Source organism: Oncorhynchus masou, chromosome 14 (assembly GCF_036934945.1).
Source record: "Oncorhynchus masou masou isolate Uvic2021 chromosome 14, UVic_Omas_1.1, whole genome shotgun sequence".
In the NCBI taxonomy this organism is placed as follows: Eukaryota; Metazoa; Chordata; class Actinopteri; order Salmoniformes; family Salmonidae; genus Oncorhynchus; species Oncorhynchus masou.
The window spans coordinates 33779810-33796449 of NC_088225.1; the positions used below are offsets into that span (position 1 = coordinate 33779810).

Genomic DNA, 16640 nt, shown 5'->3' on the forward strand with positions numbered 1-16640 from the left:
ATACCTCTTCCCTTTACTACCTCTTCCCTTTACTGTCTCCATACCTCTTCCCTTTACTACCTCTTCCCTTTACTGTCTCCCTTCCTCTTCCCTTTACTGTCTCCCTTTACTGTCTCCCTACCTCTTCCCTTTACTGTCTCCATACCTCTTCCCTTTACTGTCTCCCTACCTCTTCCCTTTACTGTCTCCCTACCTCTTCCCTTTACTGTCTCCATACCTCTTCCCTTTACTGTCTCCCTACCTCTTCCCTTTACTGTCTCCTTTACTGTCTCCCTACCGCTTCCCTTTACTGTCTCCCTACCCTTCCCTTTACTGTCTCCCTACCTCTTCCCTTTACTGTCTCCATACCTTTTCCCTTTACTGTCTCCATACCTCTTCCCTTTACTGTCTCCATACCTCTTCCCTTTACTGTCTCCCTACCTCTTCCCTTTTACTGTCTCCCTTTACTGTCTCCATACCTCTTCCCTTTACTGTCTCCATACCTCTTCCCTTTACTGTCTCCATACCTCTTCCCTTTACTGTCTCCATACCTCTTCCCTTTACTGTCTCCATACCTCTTCCCTTTACTGTCTCCCTACCTCTTCCCTTTACTGTCTCCCTTTACTGTCTCCATACCTCTTCCCTTTACTACCTCTTCCCTTTACTGTCTCCCTTCCTCTTCCCTTTACTGTCTCCCTTTACTGTCTCCCTACCTCTTCCCTTTACTGTCTCCATACCTCTTCCCTTTACTGTCTCCCTACCTCTTCCCTTTACTGTCTCCCTACCTCTTCCCTTTACTGTCTCCATACCTCTTCCCTTTACTGTCTCCCTACCTCTTCCCTTTACTGTCTCCTTTACTGTCTCCCTACCGCTTCCCTTTACTGTCTCCCTACCGCTTCCCTTTACTGTCTCCCTACCTCTTCCCTTTACTGTCTCCATACCTTTTCCCTTTACTGTCTCCATACCTCTTCCCTTTACTGTCTCCATACCTCTTCCCTTTACTGTCTCCCTACCTCTTCCCTTTACTGTCTCCCTTTACTGTCTCCATACCTCTTCCCTTTACTGTCTCCATACCTCTTCCCTTTACTGTCTCCATACCTCTTCCCTTTACTGTCTCCATACCTCTTCCCTTTACTGTCTCCATACCTCTTCCCTTTACTGTCTCCCTACCTCTTCCCTTTACTGTCTCCTTTACTGTCTCCCTACCGCTTCCCTTTACTGTCTCCCTACCGCTTCCCTTTACTGTCTCCCTACCTCTTCCCTTTACTGTCTCCATACCTTTTCCCTTTACTGTCTCCATACCTCTTCCCTTTACTGTCTCCATACCTCTTCCCTTTACTGTCTCCCTACCTCTTCCCTTTACTGTCTCCCTTTACTCTCTCCATACCTCTTCCCTTTACTGTCTCCCTCACTCCTCTTCCCTTTACTGTCTCCCTACCTCCTCTTCCCTTCACTGTCAGACCAGAGGGTATCTCCTATCTCTTCCCCCTGGTCCTAACCTCTTCCTCCCATGACCCCCTCTCTAAAGTGATGATGTGTGCGTCTCTCTATCCCTTCCCCCTAGGTGGACCAGTTGAGCAGTGAGCTGCAGGCTGAGCGTAGTTCCTCCCAAAGCAGTGAGGGCGCCAGACAGCAGCTCGAGAGGCAGAACAAGGATCTGAAGGTCAAGCTACAGGAGATGGAGGGTCAGGGGAGGTCAAAGTTCAAATCCTCCATCGCCGCCCTGGAGGCCAAACTACACCAGCTGGAGGAGCAGCTGGAGCTGGAGAACAGGTGAGGACAGGAGATGAAGGAGAGGGGGATGCGAGGAGAGGAGAGGAGGAGAGGGGGAGGAGACAGGAACAGCTCAGGCTGGAGAACAGGTGGGGGCAGGAGAGGATGATGGGAAATGTAGTTCTTACTCACATGGTCATGATGAACTACATAAAGAACTTGATCTCAATGCAACAGGCAAGGTAGGTAAATATACACTCTCTGGACAGTTTATTAGGTGCACCACCCCATTCACCAAAAACGCATCCTTCCTACAGGTCGCGTGGCCGTGGCTTGCTATATAAAAGAGGGTCAGTCCCCAGGTCAGTCCCCAGGTCAGTCCCCAGGTCAGTCCCCAGACCAGACCCCAGACCAGTCCCCAGACCAGTCCCCAGGTCAGTCCCCAGGTCAGTCCCCAGACCAGACCCCAGACCAGTCCCCAGATCAGTCCCCAGACCAGTCCCCAGACCAGTCCCCAGACCAGTCCCCAGACCAGTCCCCAGACCAGTCCCCAGATCAGTCCCCAGACCAGTCCCCAGGTCAGTCCCCAGATCAGTCCCCAGACCAGTCCCCAGACCAGTCCCCAGATCAGTCCCCAGGTCAGTCCCCAGATCAGTCCCCAGGTCAGTCCCCAGACCAGTCCCCAGACCAGTCCCCAGGTCAGTCCCCAGGTCAGTCCCCAGGTCAGTCCCCAGGTCAGTCCCCAGGTCAGTCCCCAGACCAGTCCCCAGGTCAGTCCCCAGGTCAGTCAGGTCAGTCCCCAGATCAGTCCCCAGGTCAGTCCCCAGATCAGTCCCCAGGTCAGTCCCCAGACCAGTCCCCAGACCAGTCCCCAGGTCAGTCCCCAGGTCAGTCCCCAGGTCAGTCCCCAGGTCAGTCCCCAGGTCAGTCCCCAGACCAGTCCCCAGGTCAGTCCCCAGGTCAGTCCCCAGGTCAGTCCCCAGATCAGTCCCCAGATCAGTCCCCAGATCAGTCCCCAGGTCAGACCCCAGACCAGACCCCAGGTCAGTCCCCAGACCAGTCCCCAGTTCAGTCCCCTGACCAGTCCCCAGATCAGTCCCCAGGTCAGTCCCCAGGTCAGTCCCCAGACCAGTCCCCAGGTCAGTCCCCAGGTCAGTCCCCAGACCAGTCCCCAGACCAGTCCCCAGGTCAGTCCCCAGACCAGTCCCCAGGTCAGTCCCCAGACCAGTCCCCAGGTCAGTCCCCAGACCAGTCCCCAGGTCAGTCCCCAGGTCAGTCCCCAGGTCAGTCCCCAGTCCCCAGTCCCCCAGGTCAGTCCCCAGGTCAGTCCCCAGGTCAGTCCCCAGGTCAGTCCCCAGACCAGTCCCCAGACCAGTCCCCAGGTCAGTCCCCAGGTCAGTCCCCAGGTCAGTCCCCAGACCAGTCCCCAGACCAGTCCCCAGACCAGTCCCCAGGTCAGTCCCCAGACCAGTCCCCAGACCAGTCCACAGGTCAGTCCCCAGACCAGTCCCCAGACCAGTCCCCAGGTCAGTCCCCAGGTCAGTCCCCAGACCAGTCCCCAGGTCAGTCCCCAGACCAGTCCCCAGGTCAGTCCCCAGGTCAGTCCCCAGGTCAGTCCCCAGGTCAGTCCCCAGACCAGTCCCCAGACCAGTCCCCAGACCAGTCCCCAGGTCAGTCCCCAGGTCAGTCCCCAGACCAGTCCCCAGACCAGTCCCCAGGTCAGTCCCCAGACCAGTCCCCTGACCAGTCCCCAGGTCAGTCCCCAGGTCAGTCCCCAGGTCAGTCCCCAGGTCAGTCCCCAGGTCAGACCCCAGACCAGTCCCCAGACCAGTCCCCAGGTCAGTCCCCAGACCAGTCCCCAGGTCAGTCCCCAGACCAGTCCCCAGGTCAGTCCCCAGACCAGTCCCCAGACCAGTCCCCAGGTCAGTCCCCAGGTCAGTCCCCAGGTCAGTCCCCAGACCAGTCCCCAGGTCAGTCCCCAGGTCAGTCCCCAGGTCAGTCCCCAGGGCAGTCCCCAGTCAGTCCCCAGGTCAGACCAGTCCCCAGGTCAGACCCCAGACCAGTCCCCAGGTCAGTCCCCAGACCAGTCCCCAGGTCAGTCCCCAGACCAGTCCCCAGACCAGTCCCCAGACCAGTCCCCAGGTCAGTCCCCAGGTCAGTCCCCAGGTCAGTCCCCAGACCAGTCCCCAGGTCAGTCCCCAGACCAGTCCCCAGGTCAGTCCCCAGGTCAGTCCCCAGGTCAGTCCCCAGGTCAGTCCCCAGACCAGTCCCCAGGTCAGTCCCCAGACCAGTCCCCAGGTCAGTCCCCAGGTCAGTCCCCAGGTCAGACCCCAGACCAGTCCCCAGACCAGTCCCCAGGTCAGTCCCCAGACCAGTCCCCAGGTCAGTCCCCAGACCAGTCCCCAGACCAGTCCCCAGACCAGTCCCCAGGTCAGTCCCCAGGTCAGTCCCCAGGTCAGTCCCCAGACCAGTCCCCAGGTCAGTCCCCAGACCAGTCCCCAGGTCAGTCCCCAGGTCAGTCCCCAGGTCAGACCCCAGACCAGTCCCCAGACCAGTCCCCAGGTCAGTCCCCAGACCAGTCCCCAGACCAGTCCCCAGACCAGTCCCCAGGTCAGTCCCCAGACCAGTCCCCAGGTCAGTCCCCCAGGTCAGTCCCCAGGTCAGTCCCCAGACCAGTCCCCAGGTCAGTCCCCAGGTCAGTCCCCAGGTCAGTCCCCAGACCAGTCCCCAGGTCAGTCCCCAGGTCAGTCCCCAGGTCAGTCCCCAGACCAGTCCCCAGACCAGTCCCCAGGTCAGTCCCCAGATCAGTCCCCAGGTCAGTCCCCAGGTCAGTCCCCAGGTCAGTCCCCAGACCAGTCCCCAGGTCAGTCCCCAGATCAGTCCCCAGGTCAGTCCCCAGGTCAGTCCCCAGGTCAGTCCCCAGGTCAGTCCCCAGACCAGACCCCAGGTCAGTCCCCAGGTCAGTCCCCAGGTCAGTCCCCAGGTCAGTCCCCAGACCAGTCCCCAGACCTCAACCCAATAGAATATCTTTGTGATGAGATGGAACGGACTGTTCCCAGTATGAGTGTACCGCCATCCAATCTGCAGAGACTTGCGTGATGTCATGGACCAACATCCCTGTGAAACGTTTTTCGACACCTTGTAGAATGCCCCGAAGAATATATATTATTATTATTATATTAGAATTCAAGCTGTTCTGGAGGCAAAGGAAGGTCCGACCCTGTACTAGATGGGTGCACCTAATAAACTGATGACTGTATCTAATAAACTGGACCTGGTACAAGATGGGTGTACCTAATAAACTGAACCTGGTACTAGATGGGTGCACCTAATAAACTGATGACTGTACCTAATAAACTGGACCTGGTACGAGATGAGTGTACCTAATAAACTGGACCTGGTACAAGATGGGTGTACCTAATAAACTGGACCTGGTACGAGATGAGTGTACCTAATAAACTGAAGGTGTACCTAATAAACTGATGACTGGACCTAATAAACTGGACCTAATAAACTGGACCTGGTACTAGATGGGTGTACCTAACAAACTGGACCTGGTACTAGATGGGTGTACCTAATAAACTGTCCGGTGAGGTTATAAGCCCAATAGTAATACTATAGTGATGGAATGGATAGTGTAGTCATCATTACAGTTGGATGCATTGGTACCTTTCTGACAATTCAGATTGTTGGTAGAGGACATCAATGGGACTCCCTGCCTAAAGAAAGGTTAAGTAAAATATATATCAGCTGTAAAGTTCTGGCTTGGTGTGTGTCCAGAGAGAGACAGCTGTCAGGTTCTAGTTCTGGTGTGTGTGTGTGTGTGTGTGTGTGTGTGTGTGTGTGTGTGTGTGTGTGTGTGTGTGTGTGTGTGTGTGTGTGTGTGTGTGTGTGTGTCCAGAAAGAGACAGCTGTTAGGTTCTAGTTTGTTGTTGTGTGTGTCCAGAGAGAGACAGCTGTAAGGTTCTGGTGTGTCTGTGTGTGTCCAGAGAGAGACAGACCAACGCTAAAGCAACGCGTCAGAAAGAGAAGAAACTGAAGGATCTGACCATCCAGATGGAGGAAGACAGGAAACAGGCAGAGCAGTACAAGGACCAGGTAACACACACACACACACACACACATATGCACATAAACACACATTCCAACACATATCCTTCAATTTTAAAATTTATTTTTGAGTTTGCTTTTTGTCTTCCTTCCCTTGTGTGTGTGTGTGTCCATTCCATTGCTTGTGTGTGTGCGCACGCATTCCTGTGTGTGTGTGTGTGTGTGTGTGTGTGTGTGTGTGTGTGTGTGTGTGTGTGTGTGTGTGTGTGTGTGTGTGTGTGTGTGTGTGTGACTAGGCGGAGAAGGCTAACGTGCGTGTGAAGCAGCTGAAGCGTCAGCTGGAGGAGGCGGAGGAGGAGTCTCAACGGGTTGCCGCGGGACGCAGGAAGTTACAGAGAGAACTGGACGAGGCCTCCGAGGCCAACGACGCCCTCGGTAGGGAGGTGTCGGCCCTGAAGAGCAAACTCAGGTACACACAGGTTATTCCGCCTGGCTAAATACAACACTATGCAGACATCACACTGAAGTCCACCTCGAGATGATGTTTTTACATCAGGTAGGTGCTGTGAAGTTGTTTGACAAGGTTACAGCCATAGTAGAAATGCAGCTCGTTCAATTTGAAGTGATTGTGTTAGCGGTGTTGTTAGCTAGCTCCTCTGAACAACAGTGTCCTGATGAGAGAGCACATTTTCTATGCCAGGTGAAATCTCGCCTCATTAGCTCGTTGTTATGGATGTATACAAATAAATGTCAAGAGAAAAACAGCTAAAAACAAATGCAGCAACGTTGCTGTTGATCTGGCTGCACACGTGGCATGACGACCGGGCGCGCAACATGACTGTAGACCGGGCGCGCAACATGCCGACTAGACCGGGCGCGCCGACAACCGGGCGCGCAACATGGCCGACTAGACCGGGCGCGCAACATGCCGACTAGACCGGGCGCGCAACATGCATGCCGACTGCCGAGACCGCGCAACATGCGCGACAACATGCCGACTGACGCTGTCGTGCGCTGCATGTTTTTTTTGTTTTGTCTATCCACACCCGACGTGACCAGGACACGCAGGTTGAAATATCAAAACAAACTCTGAACCAACTACATTCATTTGGAGACAGGTCGAAATGCATGAAACATTCATGGCAATTTAGCGAGCTAGCTGGCTGTCGCTACCTAATTTGTCCTGGGATATGAACATTGGGTTGTTATTTTACCTGAAATGCACAAGGTCCTCTACTCTGAACACTAATCCACAGATTAAAGGGTAAACCGAGTTCATTTCTAGCCAGAATCTCTCCTTCGTCTTCTTCTGGACTTTATATGGCGGTTGGCAACCAACTTTAAGGTGCATTACCACCACCAACTGGACTGGAGTGTTTATTTATTTTATTTTTATTTATTTATTTCACCTTTATTTAACCAGGTAGGCAAGTTGAGAACGAGTTCTCATTTACATTTGCGACCTGGCCAAGATAAAGCAAAGCAGTTCGACACATACAACGACACAGAGTTACACATGGAGTAAAACAAACATACAGTCAATAATACAGTATAAACAAGTCTATATACGATGTGAGCAAATGAGAAAAAAGGCCATGGTGGCAAACTAAATACAATATAGCAAGTAAAACACTGGAATGGTAGATTTGCAATGGAAGAATGTGCAAAGTAGAAATAAAAATAATGGGGTGCAAAGGAGCTAAATAAATTAATTAATTAAATACAGTAGGGAAAGAGGTAGTTGTTTGGGCTAAAATATAGGTGGGCTATGTACAGGTGCAGTAATCTGTGAGCTGCTCTGACAGTTGGTGCTTAAAGCTAGTGAGGGAGATAAGTGTTTCCAGTTTCAGTGCTTTTTGTAGTCCGTTCCAGTCATTGGCAGCAGAGAACTGGAAGGAGAGGCGGCCAAAGAAAGAATTGGTTTTGGCGGTGACTAGAGAGATATACCTGCTTGAGCGTGTGCTACAGGTGGGAGATGCTATTGTGACCAGCGAGCTGAGATAAGGGGGGACTTTACCTAGCAGGGTCTTGTAGATGACATGAAGCCAGTGGGTTTGGCGACGAGTATGAAGCGAGGGCCAGCCAACGAGAGCGTACAGGTTGCAATGGTGGGTAGTATATGGGGCTTTGGAGGCTATTTTGTAAATGACATTGCCAAAGTCGAGGATTGGTAGGATGGTCAGTTTTACAAGGGTATGTTTGGCAGCATGAGTGAAGGATGCTTTGTTGTGAAATAGGAAGCCAATTCTAGATTTAACTTTGGATTGGAGATATTTGATATGGGTCTGGAAGGAGAGTTTACAGTCTAACCAGACACCTAAATATTTGTAGTTGTCCACGTTTTCTAAATCAGAGCCGTCCAGAGTAGTGATGTAGGACAGGCGGGTAGGTGCGGGTAGCGATCGGTTGAAGAGCATGCATTTAGTTTTACTTGTATTTAAGAGCAATTGGAGGCCATGGAAGGAGAGTTGTATGGCATTGAAGCTTGCCTGGAGGGTTGTTAACACAGTGTCCAAAGAAGGGCCAGAAGTATACAGAATGGTGTCGTCTGCGTAGAGGTGGATCAGAGAATCACCAGCAGCAAGAGCGACCTCATTGATGTATACAGAGAAGAGAGTCGGTCCAAGAATTGAACCCTGTGGCACCCCCATAGAGACTGTCAGAGGTCCGGACAGCAGACCCTCCGATTTGACACACTGAACTCTATCAGAGAAGTAGTTGGTGAACCAGGCGAGGCAATCATTTGAGAAACCAAGGCTGTCAAGTCTGCCGATGAGGATGTGGTGATTGACAGAGTCGAAAGCCTTGGCCAGATCAATGAACACGGCTGCACAGTAATGTTTCTTATCGATGGCGGTTAAGATATTGTTTAGGACCTTGAGTGTGGCTGAGGTGCACCCATGACCAGCTCTGAAACCAGATTGCATAGCAGAGAAGGTATGGTGAGATTCGAAATGGTCCTCAGGTTCATCTTTCAATCACCCACGTGGGTATATGTTGCTAAAAACCAATGAGGACATGGGAGAGGCGGGACTTACAGCGCTTTAAGCGTCAAAAAAAGAACCAAGTTCTACTAGTGCCTGGCTACGCAGACGCTAGTTGACGCTACGCAGACGCTAGTTGACGCTACGCAGACGCTAGTAGACGCTACGCAGACGCTAGTAGACGCTACGCAGATGCTAGTTGACGCTACGCAGACGCTACACAGACGCTAGTTGACGCTACGCAGACGCTAGTTGACGCTGCGCAGACGCTAGTTGACGCTACGCAGACTCTAGTTGACGCTCGCAAGCAGTTTGGATTAAATGATTGAATAACATGTATGTGTACATTTATTTTGCAACGCTCGTGGCACATGACGCAAGCGGTGGGGTCAGCGTGTAAGTTAGCAGCAGTTAGCTAGCAAGGGATAAGAACGTTGTCAGCCAGTAATGGCTCCTTGGACATTATCACTTAAATACAACACACTACACCTGGCCTGTATATAGTAGACAATATAACTCTACACCTGGCCTGTATATAGTAGACAATATAACTCTACACCTGGCCTGTATATAGTAGACAATATAACTCTACACCTGGCCTGTATATAGTAGACAATATAACTCTACACCTGACCTGTATATAGTAGACAATATAACTCTACACCTGGCCTGTATATAGTAGACAATATAACTCTACACCTGGCCTGTATATAGTAGACAATATAACTCTACACCTGGCCTGTATATAGTAGACAATATAACTCTACACCTGGCCTGTATATAGTAGACAATATAACTCTACACCTGGCCTGTATATAGTAGACAATATAACTCTACACCTGACCTGTATATAGTAGACAATATAACTCTACACCTGGCCTGTATATAAGACCAGCCAAAACAAGACCGTTTATGATGTTGATGTTCTTTCTCTTCCTCTTCTGTCTCTGACTCTGACACCTCTTCAAACCTGTCCTTTAGATATTAACTAGCCCTCAAACGCTTCTCTGTCTGCCTCTATAGTAGCTGAGTCATCTTTACACCTGGCCTGTATATAGCAATCAACTTAATACTCACATCATTACTTGACTTGGGAATCTACAGAAACTCTGCAGCTAATTCAAAAACAAGACTTTTGATGTGATGACCTTTCTCAAAATCTTCCTTAAATTCTTCCTCAAACTCTTCCTCAAATTCTTCCTGAAAGCCTTCCTCAAACTCTTCCTCAAATTCTTCCTTAAAGCCTTCCTCAAACTCTTCCTCAAATTCTTCCTTAAAGCCTTCCTCAAACTCTTCCTCAAATTCTTCCTTAAAGCCTTCCTCAAAATCTACCTTAAATTCTTCCTCAATCTCTTCCACAACTTAAACTCCTCAGACTTTAGCTAACCCTTGGTCTCTCATTCATCCTCTGTCTTCACCTCTAAACCCTCCTCTTCTATAGCAGCCTTTTCTTCCAGTTCTTCCAACAGTGTTTAAGGTCTAACCATCCAGACACATATGTTTCTTACATGGCTCTGGAAACCAACTATACCTCTAACTTAACTCATTTCCTCTTTGTCTGATTCTGGCATCTCTTCTTCTTCTGGCATCTCTTCTTCTTCCCTCTCCAAATTCTAACTTTTTCTTCTCTTCCTCCAATACGGCCTTCTATCCTGCCTCTTCCCTCTGCCTCTAATTCCATTATTTCCCCGACATTCCCGTCCTTCCCAGGCGAGGAGGAGGGGAGTCATCTTTCAGCAGCAGTCCTCGTCGCGTGGGGAGCATTGGGAATGTCAGCCTCAGTAGGACCGGGAGCCGGAGGAGCAGAGCTGGGGATAACGAAGGGAATGGTGGGAATTCTGAGAACACAGACAACGTTCCAGAAGAGGAGGAGCCTCTGTTCTCGTCCACCCCGCCTCCAGAGGACATCAGCGGAACCCTGCCGGAAGAGTAGAGGGACAAAGTCTCACCCCTCCTTTTAAACACTGTCCATCCTTCTTCCTGTCCTTCCCTGACTTCCCTCAATACATCTTTCCATTTCCTGTCTTTTATCCCTCCCTCTTTTCCTCTCCTTCCATTCCTCCTTTTATCTTTCTCTCCTTCCATTTCCCTTCCTCTTCTCCCTCCCTCTTCCCTTCTTTTCTCCTCCATTCTTCCCTTCCCTCTTCCTCCCTCCCCTCCTTTTCTCATCCCTTCTTCCTCCTCCCTTCCTTCCTTTTCTCCTCCATTCTTCCCTTCCCTTCTTCCTTTTCCTCCCTTTCTCCTTTTCTCCTCCCTTTCCTCTCCTCCATCCCTTCCCTTCTTCTTTTCCCTCCCTTCTTCCCTTTTCCTTTTCATCTCCCATTCTTCCCTTCCCTTCTTCCTTTTCTCCTCCCTTCTTCCCTTCTTCCCTTCTTCCTTTTCTCCTCCCTTTCTTCCCTCCTTCCTTTTCTCATCCTTCTTCCCTCCCTCCTTTTCTCCCCTTCCCCTTCTTCCCCCTTCCCTCCTTCTTCCTTTTCTCCTCCCTTCCCCCTTCTCCTTCCCCTCCTCCTCCCTTCTTCCCTCCCCTCCCTTCTTCCCTCCCTTCCATCCCTACTAAAGTTCTTATACCCCGCCCCCTTTTTATGCCTCACCTGTCTGTGACAATAGCTTTGTGTCACCAAAATTTCACAAAGTACAGTGTGAGCTGTTTTAATCTGAAGTTATAGCTTATTGCAGACGTCATAATATATATCTGAAGTTATAGCTTAAAGATTGTTTTTCTCTCTACTTTTATTTGATTATATTTTCAAGCAGTGGCTATATGTTAAAATAAACAATATCTTTAATCTGGGTATTTAATGTGAATGGAGTTGATATAGAGTTAAACCCAGGGACAATACTGTCTACAGATATATTTAATCAGATATCAGTCTGTGTGCTGGGTCCCTTACTGATGAACACACACACACTACAGTCCTACTGCTACGATCTACGTTGATTTTAGGTTCACATAAAATGTTGTTTATTCTACAATCATACTAGCCTCATCCCAGATCTGTTTGTGCTATCATATCAACTCATGACAGACAGACTGGTGTCCAGGCTACAATAGTCTACAAGACACAGACACTACAAGTCTTCACAGGACACAGACAGACTCCCAGGCTACAATAGTCCTACAAGACACAGACAGACTGGTGCCCAGGCAGGACACAGACAGACTGGTGCCCAGGCTACAATCCCAGGCTACAGGACACAGACAGACTGGTGCCCAGGCTACAATCCTACAGGACACAGACAGACTGGTGCCCAGGCTACAATCCTACAGGACACAGACAGACTGGTGCCCAGGCTACAATGGTCTACATGTCTTTCAGTACCATCCAGTGTCATGGGTTATGAGGCTGAATTGTTTGTGAAAACACCTAAATATATATTTTAAAATGCTATAAACTACTTTCAAATCACCACAATCGTGTGTTCTTGTCTGTGGATTTTGTTCAACAGCAAAAAAAAAAAAAAGAAAAAGACATCTCTTTCACCAAGTCAGTTTTATTGAGGACCGTTGGGTCAGACACATTTAACCCAACATGCCTTATTAGATACAGGAAGAAGCATCCCAGGATGAAACACATATTTCATGGGGAAAAACTGTGTATATTTTAGTACAGAAGCTTGTGAGTGGCTACACAAAGCAACAACATGACATCTCATTGGGTGTCCATCTCTGTGACTTCCTGATTCACAGAAACAAGACACACCCCCATCCACACTGAGTTGGTGTTGTTTTTTTAAAGCAAGAAATGTTTCAAATGATATTGCTTCATACATTCTACCCCCTGAGCAACAAGCAGTAACAGTCACACCTAGGTATCCACTCCCATTATAAACACACTCATTCCATGTTCTTACATCCTATACTAGTACCATATAGGGAAACAGTAAGAACCCAAAGCAAGTGAATCAACCCTTACATGTATTTTGTAACATAAAACACGTTTCCTTGAAGTAATCATATGTCATGCCTCATCACAGAACAAGGTTACTTTTATGGTTGGGCTCAGTTCCATTTCAATTCAGTCAATCTTTCATGGTTGGGCTCAGTTCCATTTCAATTCAGTCAATCTTTCATGGTTGGGCTCAGTTCCATTTCAATTCAGTCATTCTTTCATGGTTGGGCTCAGTTCCATTTCAATTCAGTCATTCTTTCATGGTTGGGCTCAGTTCCATTTCAATTCAGTCAATCCTGGAAATAAACGGACATTCCAATTGCCTCTCAATAAAAATAAAAAACTATTTCAGTTTACTTCCTAAATTGAAACAGAATTGGTAACTTTTTATACTCCTGGATGGCAAAAGTCCTGAACTGAGCAGCCAACTGATATTATTCATCTCTTCCACTTATCGCCTAGCTCTGGGCACTTGGTAAATCTGTAAGGATTGGATAGGTATTAACATGGTGACACCAAGCCTCAGAGGACAAGGTGGTGTTATGTACCATATTGCGTTGCTACTCCCATCTAGCCAACACTTTCAGATCTACTACATTTCCTAGGACCACGGGGGGAGGGTAGTTGGGGCTAAATGTTAGTTTGTTTGGCGTTGACGCTATATCATTGGCTAGAACTGAATGGGCTGAGGTCTATTACCGGTACCTGAGCAGTAGAAAGAGACATCTTTAATAAGGTCAGACCACACTGAGGTCCCAGCTACACAGAGACATCTTTAATAAGGTCAGACCACACTGAGGTCCCAGCTACACAGAGACATCTTTAATAAGGTCAGACCACACTGAGGTCCCAGCTACACAGAGACATCTTTAATAAGGTCAGACCACACTGAGGTCCCAGCTACACAGAGACTTCTTTAATAAGGTCAGACCACACTGAGGTCCCAGCTACACAGAGACATCTTTAATAAGGTCAGACCACACTGAGGTCCCAGCTACACAGAGACTTCTTTAATAAAGGTCAGACCACACCGAGGTCCCAGCTACACAGAGACATCTTTAATAAGGTCAGACCACACTGTGGTCTCAGAGTAAGGCACAAAGCTTCACCCAACAGGATATAAGCGACAATATCATCAATATAGGTGTGACAGTATTTGAGTGCGTCCATAAATGGCACCCTATTCCCTATATAGTATCCTACTTTTGACTGGCGCCTATGACTGAGTAGTATGGCCTTACTTCTAACTAGGGGAAAAAAGTAGGGCCCTATATAGGGAATGTGGTTACTGGTCAAAGACTCCGGAGACCGCAGGCTTACTGGTCAAAGACTCCGGAGACCGCAGGCTTACTGGTCAAAGACTCCGGAGACCGCAGGCTTACTGGTCAAAGACTCCGGAGACCGCAGGCTTACTGGTCAAAGACTCCGGAGACCGCAGGCTTACTGGTCAAAGACTCTTACTGGTCAAAGACTCCGGAGACCGCAGGCTTACTGGTCAAAGACTCCGGAGACCGCAGGCTTACTGGTCAAAGACTCCGGAGACCGCAGGCTTACTGGTCAAAGACTCCGGAGACCGCAGGCTTACTGGTCAAAGACTCCGGAGACCGCAGGCTTACTGGTCAAAGACTCCGGAGACCGCAGGCTTACTGGTCAAAGACTCCTGGAAAGACCGGAGACAGGCTTACTGGTCAAAGACTCCGGAGACCGCAGGCTTACTGGTCAAAGACTCCGGAGACCGCAGGCTTACTGGTCAAAGACTCCGGAGGGGGTAGAGGGCAGAGCATGGAGTACATTACTTGGTGGTGAACCACTGGTTTAGCCGAGCCAAATAACCTCTGTTTCACCATATACAATCTGTTAAACACTCATCTTGTATGGGTTAAAAAACCCTGAGATTCTAAACCACATTCACAGGTTTGAAAAACTCCGGTAACTTCAAAATGTTTTTTTTTTAAATAATTGGATTTCCAGAATTCCTGGTTGGAATGTTGGATTTCTTGCTTAATCCCGCTTGATTCCGTGAATCTTCTAACACTGATTTATGGAATATGTGGGAAATTTGAGAAAGTTAGCTGAATTTTGCAGCCCTAGTCAGTCATTCACAGGTAAGGCTGTCGCATAACAAACATAAATCTGGACTCCCCTCTGAGCAGCACACTCAGCTGTCTGAGTTCATATCCAAATATCAACATTTCCACTTACAACTATAAAATACGGCTCCACGTGCACTCATGGATTCCACGTGGATCACTAGTAATGGATTGTTCATTCATCGTTCAAGATCTTCTCACTACGTAAGAACTCCTCACTGTATTGCTATAGTTTGAAGATCTCTATCATCATTAAGATCTTTCAGCCTCGCCACGTTGAAGATCTAACTCTGTTAAGATCTCTATCAGCCTAGCCACGTTGAAGATCTCTATCAGCCTAGCCACGTTGAAGATCTCTATCAGCCTCGCCACGTTGAAGATCTCTATCAGCCTCGCCACGTTGAAGATCTCTATCAGCCTAGCCACGTTGAAGATCTCTATCAGCCTCGCCACGTTGAAGCCACGCCTTGAAGATCTCTATCAGCCTAGCCACGTTGAAGATCTCTATCCGAGCCTCTCTATCAGCCACGTTGAAGATCTCTATCAGCCTAGCCACGTTGAAGATCTCTATCAGCCTAGCCACGTTGAAGATCTCTATCAGCCTAGCCACGTTGAAGATCTCTATCAGCCTAGCCACGTTGAAGATCTCTATCAGCCTAGCCACGTTGAAGATCTCTATCAGCCTCGCCACGTTGAAGATCTCTATCAGCCTAGCCACGTTGAAGATCTCTATCAGCCTCGCCACGTTGAAAATCTCTATCAGCCTAGCCACGTTGAAAATCTCTATCAGCCTAGCCACGTTGAAGATCTCTATCAGCCTCGCCACGTTGAAGATCTCTATCAGCCTCTCTATCAGCCAGCCACGTTGAAGATCTCTATCAGCCTAGCCACGTTGAAGATCTCTATCAGCCTCGCCACGTTGAAGATCTCTATCAGCCTAGCCACGTTGAAGATCTCTATCAGCCTAGCCACGTTGAAGATCTCTATCAGCCTAGCCACGTTGAAGATCTCTATCAGCCTAGCCACGTTGAAGATCTCTATCAGCCTAGCCATGTTGAAGCTCTAAAAGGTGAGCGCAGGCTAGCGTTCAGTCAGGTTTTACCAGGCTGACGTGCCACCATCAGTAGCACCCTCAACACCATAGACTAGGATAGATGGCTCTTGTGCCACAAAGCCGGTTTAAGCATGGGCAGAGCGAGCCATTGAGGACTTCCACCATTTTGAAGTAGTTAAGAAGTGGCTGGTACTTGCTATCGGTCAGGAAAGGATTACAGAATTCCTTCCAGGTCAGCAGGACTGATCAGCCAATGAATTATACTCCTCAACTAACATTACATAACTGCAGGTGCCAGTAAATCACCAACCTTGTCTTTATACCTGTTCAGACAACACCCTCCAGGGGGCAGTAAATCACCAACCTTGTCTTTATACCTGTTCAGACAACACCCTCCAGGGGGCAGTAAATCACCAACCTTGTCTTTATACCTGTTCAGACAACCACCAGGGGGCAGTAAATCACCAACCTTGTCTTTATACCGGTTCAGACCACAACCAACCAGGGTGCAGTAAATCACCAACCTTCGCTTTACCGTTGAAGAAGAAATGGACTACTTTAAAATTGAGAAATCCCTCAATGGCGCTGACCATGCTGTCACAGAAGCCGCCCATGCTGTCACAGAAGCCCTCTCGATACCGAACACATTCCTCAACCTAACCAATCACCCACAGCTCTAGGATCAGATTACCCTAACCCCAATCCCCACCCTTAACCATTAGAGGGACAACATCTGATCCTGAACCTGCAGTAAAAAAGTGCAAAGTATATCTATTCCTCACCAAACCTTCTACGCCAACTTTCCTTCTGCCTCCTGACTAGTCCCAAGATGTCCTGTTTTTTTCCCAGAAATCCTGGCTGAAGGATTCCAGATTCCCTG

The 16640-nt window shown here is 49.0% G+C and overlaps 1 protein-coding gene and 1 long non-coding RNA gene across 2 annotated transcripts in view; both read left to right on the plus strand.

Moving 5' to 3' along the window:
- The window catches only part of LOC135554780 (myosin-11-like), an 83145-nt gene extending 72331 nt beyond the window's left edge, over positions 1–10814 (plus strand). Inside the window, 4 exon segments of the mRNA XM_064987211.1 lie at positions 1544–1752; positions 5682–5790; positions 6039–6211; positions 10437–10814. Of these exon segments, the coding sequence (XP_064843283.1) occupies positions 1544–1752; positions 5682–5790; positions 6039–6211; positions 10437–10659 (714 nt within the window). The 3' untranslated portion in view covers positions 10660–10814.
- Positions 10815–11268: 454 nt separating this feature from the next.
- LOC135554783 (uncharacterized) lies at positions 11269–12133 on the plus strand. Its single transcript, XR_010457741.1, has 2 exons — positions 11269–11768; positions 11942–12133. It is a non-coding gene; the product is annotated as an uncharacterized LOC135554783 (long non-coding RNA).
- The last annotated feature ends 4507 nt before the right edge of the window (positions 12134–16640 follow it).